Source organism: Calypte anna, chromosome 2 (assembly GCF_003957555.1).
Source record: "Calypte anna isolate BGI_N300 chromosome 2, bCalAnn1_v1.p, whole genome shotgun sequence".
Taxonomy (NCBI): domain Eukaryota; kingdom Metazoa; phylum Chordata; class Aves; order Apodiformes; family Trochilidae; genus Calypte; species Calypte anna.
In genome coordinates this window covers 46,209,615-46,228,012 of record NC_044245.1, presented here as the reverse complement: position 1 = coordinate 46,228,012, position 18,398 = coordinate 46,209,615, and the positions used below count along the sequence as shown (strand labels likewise).

The 18,398-nt window shown below is 40.8% G+C and overlaps 1 protein-coding gene across 1 annotated transcript in view; it reads right to left on the bottom strand.

Annotated features, from left to right (window-relative positions):
* The window catches only part of GLI3 (GLI family zinc finger 3), a 208,151-nt gene that overhangs the window by 133,462 nt on the left and 56,291 nt on the right, over window positions 1–18,398 (bottom strand). Inside the window, exon 3 of the mRNA XM_008498278.2 lies at window positions 6,576–6,818. Coding sequence (XP_008496500.2) covers window positions 6,576–6,818 — 243 coding nt within the window. The remainder of the gene's footprint in view (window positions 1–6,575; window positions 6,819–18,398) is intronic.

Sequence of the window (18,398 nt, the reverse complement as noted above, 5' to 3'; positions counted from 1 at the left end):
ACCCTGACAACTAATAAAAAGAGAAAACTATTGATCTTGCCTGTTGAAATGGCAGTAATGAGCACAACAGTTTTGTGTCTGGCTGCAGAGTTTGAGGGGAGACTGCAGGGGGGTCTTGGTGCATTGTTTTCAGAGATCAGAGTAATGCAAAGTACCGTATCTCCTGCATGCTAGCAGATCTCTAGAAGGAAAGAGGAAACTTTTATCAAAACTTTTCAACTCAGCTCTTCATGGCTTCTCATTTCCACCCCCCCAAACCACTTCCAGCTGCTGATGCTACAGATTACCATGTAGGGACACAAGACCAATCAAAACCCACGACAGATCTTGTCACAAGGCTCTTAAAGAAAGAAAAGTCCACGGTATCAAGGGACATGGCAACTTTGAAGAAGCTTTTAATTCTCTCCTCACTTAGGGACAGGTTATCTGCCTTGAGGCTAAGAGATGGGTTACATTATTTCTTGGGTTTTTGCTGCCTTTTTTTTTCCCCAGAGTTATTAACTATGATTCTGTAGCTCTCAGCAATATATTCTATGTCCATGAAGGAAGTAAACAATAAAATACATATCATAAAGCATCTAGAAAGGCTTTAGCTGACAAACCAAATCAAATCTGTCAGATAACTGATTTTGCACCTGACTTCTGTCATTATCTTCCCTATTCCTTAAATATAAAAACAAACACAAAACAAAAAAACAAAACAAAAAAAACAACACAAAAAACCCCACAAAAAACCTCACCCCACAGCTTACATGTACTTGAACACCTAAAAAAAGAAGAGATGTACAGAAGGGATCTGCCTCTCGGAAGGCTCTATACCCAGTAGTGCCTGGAAGGTAAATTCTCTTAGGTCCCATAGAGAGTTATTTTTAAAATATTTTTAGAATATTTTTTTATTAAAACATGATTCTCAGACACTTAAAATTCTGAAGTACAAAAGAATTATAGGGCCACAAGAGATCTCATAAATATCATATTCTACCCTGTTCCAGACCATTCCCACATCTTCACCTCTTTCCATATCATTGCCCATAGTTTCCAGTAGAAATTGATACTGCTGATAGTGATGAGAGAAGAAAGAAAAGATATTTATTCACCTAAACTTAAAAAGGAAACAAAGCAAAAAACTTCCAGAAAGATCACCTTTCAAGTTCTTAAGCACATTACATTTCAAGGCCTTTCAGTCAGTGTCTCTTCTGCCCTCTGCCTCATGCTGAGAAGAAGGAAACTCCAGTAGAAGAAGGGTTGTCTGTATGTGCCACTTCTAGCTGTAAATCTGTGCATTCAATTGTTACTTCCCAATGAAAGGACCATGCAGGGGCAGCAGCTCCAGGGCTGTCAGGAGACCCTGCTTATTCCACAAAAGGACCTCAAAGAAATGGGCAGAATTATTCGTAGTGAGCAAAACCTTCCAAACATGACCACAGAGGTTTAGGAGGCATCTTGGAGAAGTGATTTCCATTTATAAGCTGCTGTTAAGCATAAGAGGTCTGCAGCACCTTCCAGAATTTCAAACTAAAGTTGCCTCTAATCTGATTGAGAACTGCAACGTTTTTGGTTGGAGGCTATTAAGAGATGCTATAAAAATTTTGATTTTTAGCTCAAAAACATTTTTGCAATCATGCTTGTTTTCCTAAAGACCAATATTTCAGCTGCTCAGGTGATACCAGTAATCAAGACATTCACTTTTGTAGTAGAGGCTTTTTTTTCCCTTTGAGTTTTATTAAAAACATTCAGATTTTACTTTTCTCAACTACCCTTCCTGACAATGTTTGAAAACCACCTCATAAATCACCGTCAGTGGAGAGCTTTGTTTCTAGAGCATTTAAGCCCCTCCCTTGCAAAATGCAGCAGAAAGAGCTGAAAAAGTAGGACCCAGATTTTCAGAGGTATTTAGAAGGCCAAACTCACTTTGAAACTGAAGAACCCCTAAATGTTTTCAGAGATCCTAGGCCTAAATCTCTTCAAGCATTCCTCACTGACACTCCCCTGCTGCTCTCCAACAAGGCGGGTGGGAAACCCCCTATAAAAAGCTATCCCAGGTTCCTGCCACCTGGTGAAAAAAAGCTAAATGTGAGCTAAGAAAAGTGCCCACTTTGGGACTAACCAAAAGTGTCTTGATTGTCCTTCTGGAGTCCCAAAATGTGCCAAGGATAGGATAAGGGGTCCACGAGCTCCCTCATCTACAAAGCATATGGAGAAATCCTTTCCATTAACTCATCTGCTGGTGGTGACCTGAACTGCTCTCACCTTCCAATGCACTGAACATAGCTGACCATCATTTTTCAAGCTGTGTTGCCATGAAAAGTCACTGCTTTCTAATTAATGCACTTTAAGGTGGCATCTCCAGTTACCACTTGGCAATTTTAGAAACAGAACCCATTTTTAAATTTTTTTTCTCCTTTTTCCTTTTCTACAGAGATGAGGGAAGGGGAATTCTTGTCACTAAAATTAAACAGCAGTAAACAAATAGTGCACCTAGTGAACCAGTACTGTATTTTCCTTCCTGTGGTCTTTTGTTCACATTGCAAATTGATTTTCAGATGACACTAATGCTGGGTAATCTAACCTGGGCAGTTATGCAGGGCCCAATCCTTACAAAGCACAAGTCCAGACACTACTGGTGGGAACCAAAGGCAATCAATACCTTTGGAGGGTTAATCCTATGAAATGTGTAATAAGCAGTTCCCATTTCTCCAGATAGCTACAGAAGCTTCAAAACCAGCAGAATAAATCCTCAGTAAGGGGGGGGGGGGGAAGGAAAAAAAAGGAAAAATAGTTCCTCCTTTCATCTATATCCAGTGCAAACTCTCTGAGATGAAGGGATGTACCAGAAAAAGAATCCTGCCCAGGCCATTCCTGTGTATATGAATTTTTAGAACAGAGCCCAGTGAGCTGTCACTGCTTCTTACTTAAGATAATTCTTCAGGCTTTACTAATTAGGAACTAACAATTCTTTTAGAGCTGTGAAATGCAGGGAAGAATACCAGCAGTAAGTTTTAAATCAAAGTGTTCACATCACGAATGGTTCTTTTTTTCCACAAGGAATGACATGTGAGACAAGCAGTCTTAGCACTGCTATAAATCTGTGTGAGAATTAAAATTGGGGAAGAAAATAACAAAGGAGAGTTGCTATCCCCATCTCCCTTGCCTCACCCCCACCTTTGGAGACATAATTTACATTAACAAGGGGCTCCAAATACCACTGCAATCAGTGTTTGAGAAACACAGGATTCTAAATCCATTTAAGAAACACCGTGATTAAGTTCAGTAACCCTCCTCCATAAAGAAGAGGTACAACACATGAAAGGAAACTCAAGCTTTTTTGTCATCTGCACTAAAGCTTTTAAAAAGAAAAGTTTTTTTTAAAGTTTAAAGAAAAAAAAAATCAAACAACCACACACACATTGGAAGCAGTGCAGACACAGTGTTTAAGAACTCCATAACAAAAAAAAAAAAAAAAAAAACAGAAAACAAAGATTTCTGTTCCAGGCCTGTATGTTTTCCTTTTTTTCTGAGGACAGAGGGCTGTGGGGCTAAGCACAAGGCCTTGCAGTGCAGAAGGGCCACCAGCTCCACATCATGTTTCATCCCAGCTGTTTGAAAAGCTGATCCACTTGAAACACAACCATTATCCCCACCCACACACTGCAGGAGAGCAAACTTCCCCTCAATGAGGTATTTATTCTACCTACATGGTAACTATTATTTCCAAATTTTACAACATCAGTAATTTTAATTAAGAAAAAAAATTGTAACAACAAAAAAAATCTGCATTGCACACACACAGAGACATGAATATTTACATGCAGAAATGCAAAGCATTCAAGTTGCTTCTTACAACTACAGCTCCTGGAGGGAACATGCGTTCCACACACAAATGACTTAAGTACTCTTTTTCTTTTCTTGCCATAAAAATACACAGATGTCCCTCTTCAAAAAAATTATTCTCCCTTTTCCTGTGTTACGGGAAGCCAGCCCACACTTTCAAATACAAAGTGGGTATAAATAGAAGCACAAATTAGGCATCTTGAAGAGTGTGTATTTTCTAGCCACAGGGAAACTAAGGAATTACTGTGAGTGTTTACATACTGTACTATGTTGAATAAAACATTATTTTCTATCCATATGCCCAGCAAAACTGGCAAGCAACTAAGGAAAGGAATTATAGTCTTGCTGGTTATTCACCAGCTACAGTGGGATTGGGGTTACATTATTCAGCCTTCTTCATAAGGACCACTAGAAGTGTCAGCCTGAACACAGTCACCACATGTCTTTGATGAAGACATGTCTTACATATATAAATTATACAACTCCTATGAAAATTTCAATAAGCCTGTTTGCTTTCCTATAAATCTAACTAGACATTTGTCTCTTTAGTTGTCTTTCTGTATCACATCTATTAAAGGTAAATAAAAGCATAAAGGCTCTTTATGTGACATTAATAGCTTGAGGGATTTTATAATTCAGTGAATACAAATGTACAGCTTGCTACAGCAGTGGTAAAGCAGGTCTGTCCATCTGATGTTGTCAGACTTCTGCTTTAATATCATGTTGCTCATTTAGAATTAATTCATCTCCTGGTTATCTACTGTTACATAATGGGTAACTTCTGTTGTTCTCTCAAATTCCTACATCAATGTTTTTCTAGGAGCTGACACATCCTAAAGAGGTAACGTTACTGGTCACAATACAGACATAGCAGTTTCATTATGTCTTGAAAACTCTCTTCAAAAAGCAGATTCAATAAAATAAAACAAAACTAATCAAACTCAGTGCAGACCACTCAGACTCATTCTAACCAATCCACTGTTTTTCTTCAATAGCACTTTGAACTAGATTTAAGGGGTAAGCCAGCAGCTGGTCAGATGGTCAAAATGGCAAATCAGAATTGGTTTGTTTGTTGTTGGTTTGAGGGGATTTTTTTGTCACAAACTTCATCCCTCCCCAGCTGTACAGCCTCAAAAACAGAGAAGCTATTTTGCTTCCTCAGTATTTTATTTTTTTTAAGTGAGATTTGGGAGTTACATTACCAAGTCATAGAGTACGATGCTGTCTCCAAGCTACAAGTTAGTACTTCTACCCACGTGAGCAGCTTTTTGCACATTCACCCCAGACAAGTCTGCTGCTGGTGTGCTGCAGCACATCCTCCAGATGAGGAATTCCCTCAGAGGGCTTGAGGGAGGGCTGTGCAAGAGGGAAGGAGGAGTGTGTACAGAAACCAACTGCCTACACTGGAAGAAAGCTCAAGAGCTTAATTGCAAACTTTTCCACTGCATACAGATCTAAACTGTAAAGACAACATGTGCTCGTTTTCTGATAATACCTCCACCCTTATTAACAATCAGAATTTTTTATACTTTTTTTTTTTTTTTAATAAAAGGAGGCTGGTGAGACTTAAGGTTGTGCAAGACATACTTTGATCTGCACCCTGATGAGTGAACATTCCCCTTTGCTGCTAGCCCAACTAATGAAGGGATAAAATTAGCTTTTATCCCTGGCACTTTCTTTAGCAAAAAAACATGCACTAATCATCTGTCCTCACTAATCAGTCATCTGGCTAATGACCTTTTGCCTTAAAACACTAAAATTTCTGAATGATGTGGAAAAAAAAAAACAAACCAGTGCAGACTGGCCCCTCTTTGTGGGTCTTAAGCCTATCATCTGGAACTGGAGACGGGAAGGTTAAATGGCAAATCTGTATCCTGACTGGGTGATAAATCTATAATCAAAAGGCACAAGCTTTGACACCTCAAGATGTACTTCATTACTACACGACTAAATGATTTTTTTCTCTTTCCTTTTTTGTAAACTAGAAGCAGATGAAAAAAATTGCTTAACTCCCTCACATTTTGCCTGTGGAGAAATCCATTCCACATCTGTGTTCAAGTGTCATTTAATTTCTTACTTTTTTATTAATGCCTGAGCAGGAATTCAGAAGTTGAAACCATTTGCCTTTTTTCCCCCTACAACTTCAGGGAACTGAGCTGGGGGAGAAAACTGCAAAACCATTCCCTAAAATCCTCCAAAACTAAGCAAAAACCCCAAAAACTCAGCACTAAGCCTTCCGAACCTGACCCACTCCAAATCCTAAAAATCCTCCAAAACTAAGCAAAAACCAAAAAAACTTAGCACTAAACCTTCTGAACCTTACCCACTCCAAATTCCCATTGTAGAAGGCATGATCTCTCCTCATCTTGGTAAGCAAACCTTAACACTGTTTCAAAGATGGATTTTAAGGCCTGTTTCATTTTCCTTCTTTGCTTTCTTTAATGAGGCGCTTTTTTTCTTCATGTATTACGGAGGTGGAGCAAACGCAGCCCTGGATGGCTGAGGAGGATTAGCAACAGATGAGATGTCCCGTGGAAGTTGCTTCGCAGAGGCCTGTGATCATTTTGAGCTGCAATGCAACTGCCCCCTGGTTTTTAACTTAAGAGGAAGGCTTGTACTACTTAACCCCCCTCCCCAGACAAAGCACTTCTCCCTGGGGACGATCCAAGGCAACAATAAAACCGCATTAAATTTGACAGCCTTCCAACTTTGCCTCCCCAAACGAAGCAGCAACCAATACTCACGGTAATGCGGGTCCATGTAACCGTTCCGAGGGTCCATGGTAAAGAGCGTCCCACGGTAAGGTACGGAAGGTTCGGGAAGGTGCGATATAGATCCATGGATCTCTTTCTTGATTAATGAGGCCCTTTCCTCGCTCGATGTGGAAGGCTCTTCACTGATCTTGCCGAGGCCTTGCCCACCCTGCGGCTGCATTGTGATCGCGTTCCTTCTCTCTCTGTGATAGGTCTGCCCAGGACTTTCATCCTCTGCAAAAAAAAAAAAAAAGGCAGGAAAAAAAAAAAAAAAAAAAAAAGAAAACAGGGAGAAGAAAGAGGGAGACAGACACTTTTAGACCCTTTATAGCAAATACAATAAAAGAAAAGTTCTCTCCCCCCGCGCCCTCCTCTGGGTCTAAGTTTGTGACAGGAGGTGCAGGTATGGCTATGAGAGATGGTCTGGGGAAGCCCATCCCTTCTGAGCAGGCAGCTGCTGAGCAGTAGATCATCATCACCAGTGGAGCTATCAATCCTGGGAGAACAGACACAGGCTTGCTGTTTTCTTCCCTCTGGGACAAGGAGACTAGGAGTTTGGGCCATCTGACAGTAAGATAAAAAAACCCAAATTGTCACAGAGAGGAGAAGATGAACCACACAGGCTGGGCCTAAATCAAACCTAGCCACCCACTGCTGCTCCCCAGCTCAGCTCCACTCCATGGATGTTTCCTTGTGTGAGAGGCTAGAGCCTTGCAGGGAGGTCACTGGCAATCTGAAGGAAGGTGGGCAACAATGAAATGGGTAAAACTGCTCAAGATACAGCAGGAGCAGCATGAGGCAGGCACAAGTGAGGCCACCTGCTCTAACACTGTCACCACAAGGACTTGTGGGGAGGGTGGTGAAGCGTGCTCCCTCCTCCTTTTTCCCCATATCCACACATTCAAACCCACAAATTCTTAATGACAAAAAGGGAAAAAAGAAAAAAGTTGGAAGGATCAAAGCCAAGCCCTAGTCTGAATTAAGTCTCTAGGCCTGGGGTACCACTTTTGGTGGGTAAGGGTAAGGAGCCTCCTGACAATGGCTCCAGCAGCCTCCCTTGCAGGCAGCCCCAGGACTGGGTTTTAAACCAAGCCTATGTGCACCCTTCCAAAACCAGACCAATCAGTTCTTTCTTTCAAAAGCCAGATGCACATTCCTGGGTACATTTTACACGTGCCATGTGGTGGAGGGGTTCTGTTAGCTACACAAGTCTCTACTGTAAACACTCTCCTAAACTTGCATTATTGCTCTAAAATATGGAGGCTTTTCTATAAATGAGTGCAATTGCTAGTTGTAATCCTTGCCCACACCCATGCTCCAGGTACAGCCTTGCTCAATCTACCACCCTGAACACCAATATGTCTTGAAGAAGTATTGACAAGTATGCTTAGCTTCAAAAATTTGCTCAGCAGTTCTGTAACTGCATGAAAAACCTTGTATTATTAAACCCCAGGCACAAAAAAGGTAACTAGAAAGGAAATTAAAACACCCCTAGGAAATAAAACCAAGGTAGACTTCGTCTACAACCCACATGTGAGGAGGAACCATTGACCACAGTGCCAAGATTGCACTTCAGTTGTCAGAGATTGGAGGTCAGGGCTGAATTTTCACTTGCTGCTTGCCCTGGTGTACTCATTCGCACAGCAGAAGCACCAGTAAGCCATTCACAAGGAGATTACTTTCACCAAGCCTGTGACAACAGCATAACTCAACCTATTTGCCTTCATGAGAATTAGATTAGAAACAGGTTCCATATGTATAGTTACACAGACCTGAATACTGGCCAACATATGCATAAAATAGCAACACCACTGCTTTGAATGCAGTGCTCACTAGGCTTCTCCCTGCCCCCTCTCTTCCCAAGTAGCAACAACAAGAAAACCCAGCAGTGTAGCATACTGAGCACTTAATTATTTTTCTATCTCCAAGTGTAACAGCAACTGGGGTGTGCTGACTTATCAGCATCTTCCAGGGACTGAATTCTTTTCACAGCCAGCAGTAATTCTCCATACAGAGAATTTCCAGAAATGGGTCTGAGAAGAAAGAGTTAATGAAAATGGACAACCACACTGCAGTTTAAGCCCTTTGCCCTTTTCTACTTTTTATTAATATGCACAGGCTATGGTCCCTGCTCTGTATTAGCAGGGTTTAGGGTTTCAGCTTTTTACACCAAAGCTGGCTTTAGTTAGAGAACTGCAAAAGGGAGTCTAAAACTTTAAAACTTATATGAGTTTTTTAGAAAGCTGCTCGTATAACTAAAAAATAAAAAATAAGTCACTCCTAACTCATATTTTCCATCCTGTTGCTCTCTAGCCGTAGTCCTTTACGTTAAATTTCAACCAAGAGTGAACTTCCACTGATGAGATGTAAACTCTTGTAAAAATAGGGGATTACACTCTGTTTGAAATCCTGACAGACCCTTAAGCAGAGCAAGCTAACCTGTGCTACCACAGTTCAGAAAGAAGCAAGCTGGAGTGATTTGTGGGGCTGTACAATCAATTCAAGGATCAGATGGGATTTTAGTTCTTTTATTTCTCCATATAAAGATAATATTTGTTAAAACTGCCATCCCAGGATACAACAAAAAGCTGACATCTGTCTGCAGGCTCCACTTTTATTCTTTTCTTCTCAAAACATGCATGTGTCATGAATCAAGGTACTAGTGACTGCTATGGAACAAGCTGATTTTCCAAATTGCTGAATGAAATTCAAAACCCACTTTCAGTGGATTACTTTCAGTAACTTTGAAACGAAAGGAAAAATGTTTTGTTTTAATAAGCTTTCCTCTTTTTCAGTTCGAAAAGGAAAAAAGAAAACAAAAATGCAGTATTTTTCCTCCTGCATCGAATCGTCTCTCTCCCCATTACGAAATTACTGCTGTTTGCTGTTCGAAGTCAAACGTTTCTGCACCTTATTTGCCACTTAAAAATTCCCTCAGAAGTTTTGTTGTTTTGTTTGGGGTCTGTTTGTGGTTGTTTTTTTTCACGGTAACATGACAGCATTTTTGCAATAATAACGCATACCTAACAGCCCAACATCCCGCTAAGTGTTTACTTCATGCTCTGCACCCCTGAGATGCTTTTGATAAGGGGCAGATGAGAAACTTGACAGCAGCCAGGCTGCAGGACAGGAACAGGCGAGCAGCTCGCAGGAGCTGCTCAGGCGCCGAGCGGGAAACTCTTCTCGCTGTAAAGCTGCCGACTCTCACAATGGCAGGAGAGCCACTCCAGCGTGCCAAAAGGCAAAAGCTGCCTAATCTTGCTCTGTTTCAGCTGAATCGCTCAATAAAGTTTTAAGAGTAAGTGCAGGCAAGCCGAGCCAGGCCAAATTATTGACAGAAACACACCGTCCGCCATGGCAACAAGTGGGACTCTGTAGCAAAAATGTAAGCAAACAGCCCACTTCTCCAGCTGCATCTGCCAAAGGGGTTTACAGCCAAATACATGACAACTCTTACTGCTCTGCTCACGTTTTAGAAGTGGCTGGTTTTAGGGTCAAAAGGAACATTCCATTTTTAAAAGTCTTGCAGAGAAATAAATACCAAAGCTAAAGGGGCTTATCCCCCCTCATCTCCACCTGCTTCCCACTGGTGGAAACCCACTGACTCCAGCATAGCTCATCCCACCTTTTGAGGATGTAAGAGGGGTTAAATAAGAAGAAAAAGAAAAGGGAAAAAAAGTAATCAGGCCCCAAGAGCAACCTGCATAAGCTTTTCTTTTTTCATGTGTACCCTGGTCTGTCTTAACAAACCAGTAGCCAGAGGCACGTGTTACAAACGTCCAACCTGGAACAATCACATTAATCCAAGGGTCTTCCATCCTCTCAGAAATACCCAATTCAGTCCTGCTATCCTATTCAGAAGCAGGTTTTTATTCGAAGCGCAGAGCACCAAAGAGCACCTCATTTAATCAACAAGCTTTTTCAAAAAACTAACACTGGACAGCATGACTGAACAAACATACTCTTAATTGCTCAGCTAATTTACACAGAAAATAAAAATCAGGACAACCCAAAACCTAATGCAAAAATCCATTAAACTTTCTTTCCCTGTTGAACTTCTTTTTGCTTTTTAATTGTAGACCAAGGCAAAGTGGAAGTTTTTTTACTTTAAAATTTCTGAAGTCAGCAATGAAAAAAAAGTTCACATTTATTGATACACAGCACTGAAAATCACTCTCTCAACACACTCCTGAGTAAAACCCACTAAAACAAGACAACACCAGCCAAGTTAAATCAGTTTATATATTAAGTTTCACAGCCATATTTCTGCACACAACTTGCAGAGAGCATTACTGTCTTACGAGCGATCTCCTGACACTCTGGCTCGGTAGGAGAAGAGACAAGGTACTTACAGCTCAGTCCAAGAGACCTTTGCTGTCGCTCCTTCCAAACTCTTCTCTCGACCAAAATTCTCTGGCTACCGGGATGTGGGCATTCCTCCCTCTCCTTTCCTCTCTCTCTCCCTCTCTTCCCTCCTCTCCCCATCTCCCTCCCTCACTCTCAGAGGCAGTGCTTCTCCCATTAGAGGAATTAAAAGTGGTTGGTGCCATGCTAAATTTAACAAGCTCATTAGTATTCTTCCTGTGTGCTTCCTAGTGAACTCTCCCCATTCAAGCAGCTCTCTCTAGTTGAGGGGTCAGGCGGCTAATCATTAAATCAAACTAATGTCACCCTATCACAATCGGCCTAAGAGAAGGAGGGTTTATTATTTCAGTTTATGCTAAATAAACGGTTTTACAAATGGTCTCCACGCAAGGTCAACAGCAGCTTCAATTACAAGACAAACTTAACAAGAGCTGCTATAAACCAAGTGCTCCATATTGACCTAAGCACAAGCTCGGCTCTGCATATTGCCACTAGCAGGATTGTACAGGAATGCATATTGTAAAATAAAGGAAAGGGTAATCTTTTCTTTGCCAGAATTTGTGACTGCACAGAGACTGCTCATTCACCTCTCCCCAACCAGCTTGCTGCTCAGCTCAATTCACCCCACACAAAGGCTGAAGACCAGACCTCAATGGACCGAGTGAAACATGTTCAAAACTAGGCTCTCTATTGTGACTGAATTTCTTAACATCTTTTCAAAAAGCGGAGAATGCCTTGAGGCTAAAGGAAGAAACAGGCTAATGGTGAATTGGGAATACTGAGCAAATTTCAGAGCCCTTTCCTCCTAGCTTTTGAGGTTGAAAGCAAGCTCTTTCCTTTCAAGTTTCAAAGTCCTTTTTCCTCCCGCAGTGTCACAGAAGGATTTGAAAAGAAGGTAATTGTGCTCACAGTCCCCCTGATCAGAGCTTACGTCCTATTTCTGGTATTTCGGAATACTTCTTGCAATAATGGTGCATATAGCTCAATCCCTTAACCATCCTGCACTCTGCAATTGCTCATTAAATGAACAATTGCTGGTATAAAATGCCTTTTATGTTCAAGGTCTGGATATAAGATAAGCATTCTAGTACTCTAAATTTGGTTTACTAAGGAAACTCTCCATCATTAAATTACAAAACTGAAGTCAGAATATCAGTCTTTCCCAGAAAAGTAGCATTTTAGGTTGCTGTGAGCCAGAAGGAAGGGGGGTGGGGCTGTGGGGGGGGGAAAAATGAGAGAAAGCGAATGTAAAAAAGATTGACTACTTAGACTCTTAATAGAATAGATACCTAAGTAAGAAAGCAATTTCCCTCAGGTTTAAGAGGTCTAAGGTTCTGAGACTTTTGTTCCTTGAAATGATGCAATAGACCAATTGCCAGGCTCATTAGCGCATGTTTATCTGCACCTCCTTGCATACACATTTGAACACTACTGTCTGCCCACCTTAAGAGCAAAGCAAGAGGAAATACATCTGTAGGATTGTGCCTGCCTTCAAAAACAGTGCTTGTTGTAACCAAAGTTTTGTTTTGGGTGGGTACAGCAGTTTAAATTGGGCACTCTTGATCCCAAGTTTGTTATTTTCCTGCATTTGGAGCAACTGCACGTATAAAGTACACACTCTGGAAACACTAACAGATATGAAGCACAATGCTCATAATCAGCTTTAAAAATAGACTCCAACTATACTAGAGGCTACAAAATCTATTAGATAACAAGTATGGTACTCACTTTATTTGCAATGCTTAAGCATTCCTTATACAAGACCTCTGCACTTATAAATAGCATACGTTATCTGAGACACCACTGAAGATGTATAGCTTTATATTCCTGTTTGTAATGGATTTTCAGCTAACTTATTTTCCTATTACCACATGCATAATAGTTTTCAGGAACTGATTTGCAACCTTTGGAATATGAATATACAGCTCTTTTCTCTCCTTTTTTTGTTTGATTGGGATTTTGTTTGTTTTGTCTTGAGAAACCTGTTACATTCTTCTGTTTACCATCTTAAATCCTTTTTCTGCCAGTGAAAGTTAAACAAGACAGAAAGTAGACCATATCCTGACAACACCTACATAATACTCCACCTTCCCATTATTTTCCACAAACAATACATACATTCATTTTTGCTGCATTTACAGCCCAACTTAATTCAGTCCTTTTTTTCCAAAGCAAAGAGGAAGCCTGAACACAGTACATCAATACAGTTTCTAAGCCTTTTAAACAGAGCCCAATCCTGTACTCTGCGTCAATGGAAGACGTCCCACCAACCTGGCAGAGACAAGACTGGGCCTGCACAGATGACCCACTGCTCCAACTCTATGTCAGTCATGTGTTGCTATCAGCAGAACATGGCTTGCAGTCTTTTCCAGCTGGGCACCTAACTTTTCTCAAGGACTGCAAGGGAGCCTGCTAATAGTGTAAAGCATCTTAAAATTCAAGCAAACATTTTCAGACCTCTAGATCAAAAGCCTTGTTCATATTTATGTCGTTACTTCAACTTCTTGATTATCGAAACAAATTTACACATGCCTGGTGCCTCCTGACTGTCCCAACTAAAACTAAGTGGCTGAAGTTAAAGATATATATATGAAATTAAATAAAATAAAACCACCTTTAAACTTACGTACAGGCAAACACCTGCCAGATTTAACAGGGGGTCTGCAACTACAAACCCCAGCATCAAACCTATAGAGAGATGCTAAGAATCTCATTTAAGCTAAAAAAAAAATCCTAGTTAAGGAACACAAGATGTAGCTACCTACACACAAAGGCACAGGGTGATTTGTAAACCATCTTGTCAGTCCCAGGACTCTCACCCTCAGAAGACAGACAAAGAGGGCAGAAGGCAGGGCTGGGTTGCCTTGCACTTCATCTACATCTCACTGTTCATGTGGGAAATGAAAAAAAAAAAAGAGCAACATTGGGGTATTTGCCTCAAGTTACTGACCTGACATTTGAGCCATCCCACTGACTTCAATGGCTTTGGATCACGCTTGCTGCAAACCAGATTCGCATGGTATCCTGCTGGTAAGGTTTGCTCAGAGCTGCCCAGATGAATGGCCAGGCAGCTGATACGTGGAGCCAGAGCCCCTGCAGCGCTCAGCCCTAGCCCAGAGGGCTGTGAGTCCCAGGGAAGCTAATGGAAGCACTAATTCTCAGCAGCTCACAGGGTCAGACTCTAAAGAAGTGGGAGCCTCAACTTCTGAACAATCCGTCTCCTGGCCCATTTCCACACAGGCTTTAAAATAACAAAAACAAACAATTTAAATCAAAACAGCTGAAAACCATTTTCTGCCTTCCCAAGTTCAGGGTTATGTGTTTGTCCCATGGCAGACAGTGGATTATTGCAGTGACACTTAACACCGCAGGCGCGCACAGCCCTCACCGCTCTGGTTTAGGTGTTACTGACGACACCGGCTGCCAAAGGAGAAACATTAAACCTTGAACCCAGGTATCAAGGAGGTGGCAAGCTTTTAGGTTTACCTATATGGAGCCTACAAGACCCAAATCCTACCTGCTTTACTTGCACGGTAAACCCAGGGATTCAGTAAAACTACTTGAGCAAGTAGACCAAGAGGGATTCACGTCCAGTGTCGGAAATCTTATTGCTGGTCTTATCACTGGGCACAAATGGTCTGTGCCTGGAAAACTCATTGGACATGTTTGTTAGCATGTGGACATGCTATATCATTAGCTTGATGAGAAAGGGACTCTTAGGACTAAAAGTCCTTTGTAGTTCCAGTGGACAAGAAAAAAAAAGAAAGCCCTAGTGCAGACATAGAAGATATTTGAAGGTAGAATTAATTGGCAGAATTAACATGTAGTATGCGATTTCTCCTTTTAAGCTTGCAAACCTAGAAGGCAGGCAAAAACATCTCACTTTCTTGATACAGTTAATTTTATGTTTTGATTTTGTCATTTGAGGATTGGGAAACTCTCAAAAGAAAAAAAATCTTCGGCAAAAACAATCTTACTTTTTTAGTTTTTCCTTTTAAAAAGTGTTCCCCCTTATAAAATTCAGGAAAGATTGGAAGTTACTGTGTCACAGACCCAACAAACTAAAATATCTGCACCAAGTCTTCTGAAGTACAAGCTCTGCACTTTGGGATTATCTCTGGGATTACTGGTCCTCTCTGACATCTAGCCTCTTCGAAGAGCCAGGGGTCTCAAATGTAACTTGGACTATGACTATGATGACTACGAATGGACATCAGGATCTGACTATTGGCAACTATTTCTCAGAAGGGAAAAGCTGCTCAGTGTTGCAAGACACTCAAAAGGATACTGATTTGAAAACATTATGAAGTTCCTTCCATTAGCCAGATATTAGACTGTTAGTCACTGCTTACTTTGAGCAGCCTAATTAGTTACATCAAAGGCACTACAATAAAATTCCCAAGACGGTCTGGGGGGGGGAGGATTTATTTCACAACGATCTAATAGCACATTTATGCCTATCGGAGGGTAACTGCCTCATTTCACTCAGGCACAGGGGGACATTCTGTGGTGCTGCCACTTTCTACCAAGGCAGCAGCAACACCAAGCCTTAAAGCTGTTTTACAAAGCTGTCTATGGCTAAGGAAATTTAATATCAGGCTATGTTCAGAAGCTGCAAAAGAGTGAAAGAGAAGTTATAAATCCTTGGTGCACCATCTTCCTCTGTAAAATCTACAGGCCAGACACCTTAGCCTTGATGGGATTTTTAAAAGTTACTTAAATTAGCATTGCATAGAGTTGACATTTCTTCCCTTTTTCCTTCATTGGGTTCAAAATGGTAAATGCAATGATTAACCAGTTGCCAAGAGGTTTGCAACAACACAGAGCCATGGTAACCATTCAGTTTAGATTGCAGATATCACCCATTTAATTGTGAAATTTATTTATTGCTGCATCCTTTTGCATAGCTGCAGTAAGAGTCAGTGTTTCCATTTCCATGTACTTCTGGCCTCTGAAGCACACCAGCTGTTTAAAAATATGTTATGGGTTACTCTGCCCTGACTTATAGTGGCTGCAATCTGTTGTGAACAAGGACTTCATCAAGGACTCAGGGCAAACTCTGCCTTTTTTGTGCATGTATTTACAGAGGTGCATGTACTTCTATACAGACCTATGTATACAGCCATGTGTGGTCACATGCACTCAAAAATTCAGCTCCACCTTACATTCCATAAAATCCAACTGTCTGAAGATGAGGCTCTGCGTGATGTGTGGATGGCTACACATAAGTGTCCACACAAGCATGCTGGATACACCTGAATACAGAAATGAGGCTTTTCACACTCCTCATTGGAAGGTTAAATAATTTAGCAGAAGAATGCTGCAAAATAAATGCAAGGCTTACCACAAAAGAAAGCAAAGAAAAAACATCCCCAGAAAATTCTTGACACGTGTACACCAAACTATTCGATGCTTTTAACGATCTTCTGGGTGTTAGGGCATTATTTAAATACTGCAGAGTTACTAATCCACAGATCCTGTCAAATGTTCATTTTATCAATACTGCTCCCCAAGCCAAGAATTTGGTATTCTGAGAACCCCAAACCTGACACCATGTGCTTATCTATCCAGTAATTGCAAATGTTAGATGTTTACATCCAGTAGATGTAAATGTTAAAAAAATGTTAAAAGGTCTCCAAGGCTACCTTGCCTACCATGGAGACACATCCTTACAAAAGAATAAAACCTCTCCTTAGGCCTTAAAGAAGTGCTTCACCTTCCCAAAAACCAACCTGTTTTTTCCCATCCACTAAAGATAACGCAGGAGCCCTGGCAAAACTGCACACTGCCATAATACCTCACATAGTCACTGCCTTCACATTCCAGTCATCAAAAGTACTACTGCCAGCCACAAACAAGCACCAGACTGGGTCCAAAGATGCGAGTTCGAGTGAGTAAAGAGTGATGGAGAGTGGAGAGCCAGGAAGGAAATAAAGGAGCAATTCTCCATACCATGATCTCCACTCCTCTCGCTTGGAGAAGGAATATTCTTGAAAGCTTTGGCAACAAGACTTGTGACAAATAAGATAACCGACTAGCTCACTAGTCCCTGGAGTCCCCTTCCCAGAATGATGGGCTTCTCCTCTTCCTCAGTCCCTTTCTCCTGCCTTCTTTTCCACTGCACACTTCTGGCCAGGCTTCCCAAAATCTGGCTGGGTGCACCAGCCCTGCCTGCTATGTTCCAGAATAGGCAAAAAAGCCTGGGACACACCAGCTTTTTTCTAGCTACTCAACACAATCCCATGGCAGGAGGAACTGCACACCAGCAAAAGCATTTTCTAGATTAAAACAAGATAACACAATGTTTTCTGTTGAACGCTAGGGTTGAGCAAAACTGGTTTCAAAACTTCACTTTTTTGACTACTTCTGCATTTGTCTTTCTAACCTTAACACTGTATAACGTATTTTAAGATACACTGGAACATTGACACAAGTTTTTAACAATCCAACCACATGCAGGTACATAAGTGCCTATACCTGTCTTAAGCAATATTATGTATTTCCATTTATCATTATGCAATGGACACCTGAGATCAGAAAGATAGGCAAGTTAGAAAAACAATCATATGTTCAGAAAGAAAATGTCAGAACAACTGTAATAAATCTGCACTCTCTCTTCCTACTACACTAGCTATGAACACTGAGAAAGAGCATTTTTACCTTGTTAATCATGTTTTGATGGCTTCATCCATGCGCAGTCTGGCTAAAGGAAATTTCAGTGTTTCCTTATTGGTTTTTTCCTTATTATTTTTGGCTACCTAGATTTTCAGAAAACATTGATTTCATAAAAAATAAACTGCATTTCATACCCCAAAAAGTTAAACAAGCATGATTTGTATGGGAAGGAGGTTGGGGAAGGAAAAGAAACCCACCTGAAAAGTTCACTTGGCTATATACAAACAAGCAAATTTAAAAAAAATAAATAAATCACTGCACACTGCCTAGGACTATAATCACTTCTGTGTGCTGAGAAAAAATGCAAAACTGTAGCCAATAAAGACAGCTCCTTTCCAGTACAGAAAGTATTCCAACAAAAAGCAAGAATTACCTTTTTTTACTGATAGAAGCCTATTTAAAAAAAAACAGTGTAGGACTGCTTCTTAAATGTAGCACTAAGAATTCAAACCATTTCAATCACATCACACACTTTTTCCTGGCAGAATCAAAACTAAAAATCGTTTTCCTCCAATTCTATTAATAGGTTTTGTGTGATAAAAAGGTGCAGCACTATTGGACTGAACAAAAGACAGGCAAAAAGAAACAAAACAATGCCAGAAAATATGCTTCCTTTTGAAAAAAACAACAAAGAAAAAGAACCATAACATATTTTAATGGAAAATGCAACCTCTGCAAGAATTTCACGTGCAACTGGCATGAGGGACTGAACCTCCAAATTCTTGCAACAGTAAAATTCAGACTTGACTCCAGACTTGGAGATCTTTCTGCTCT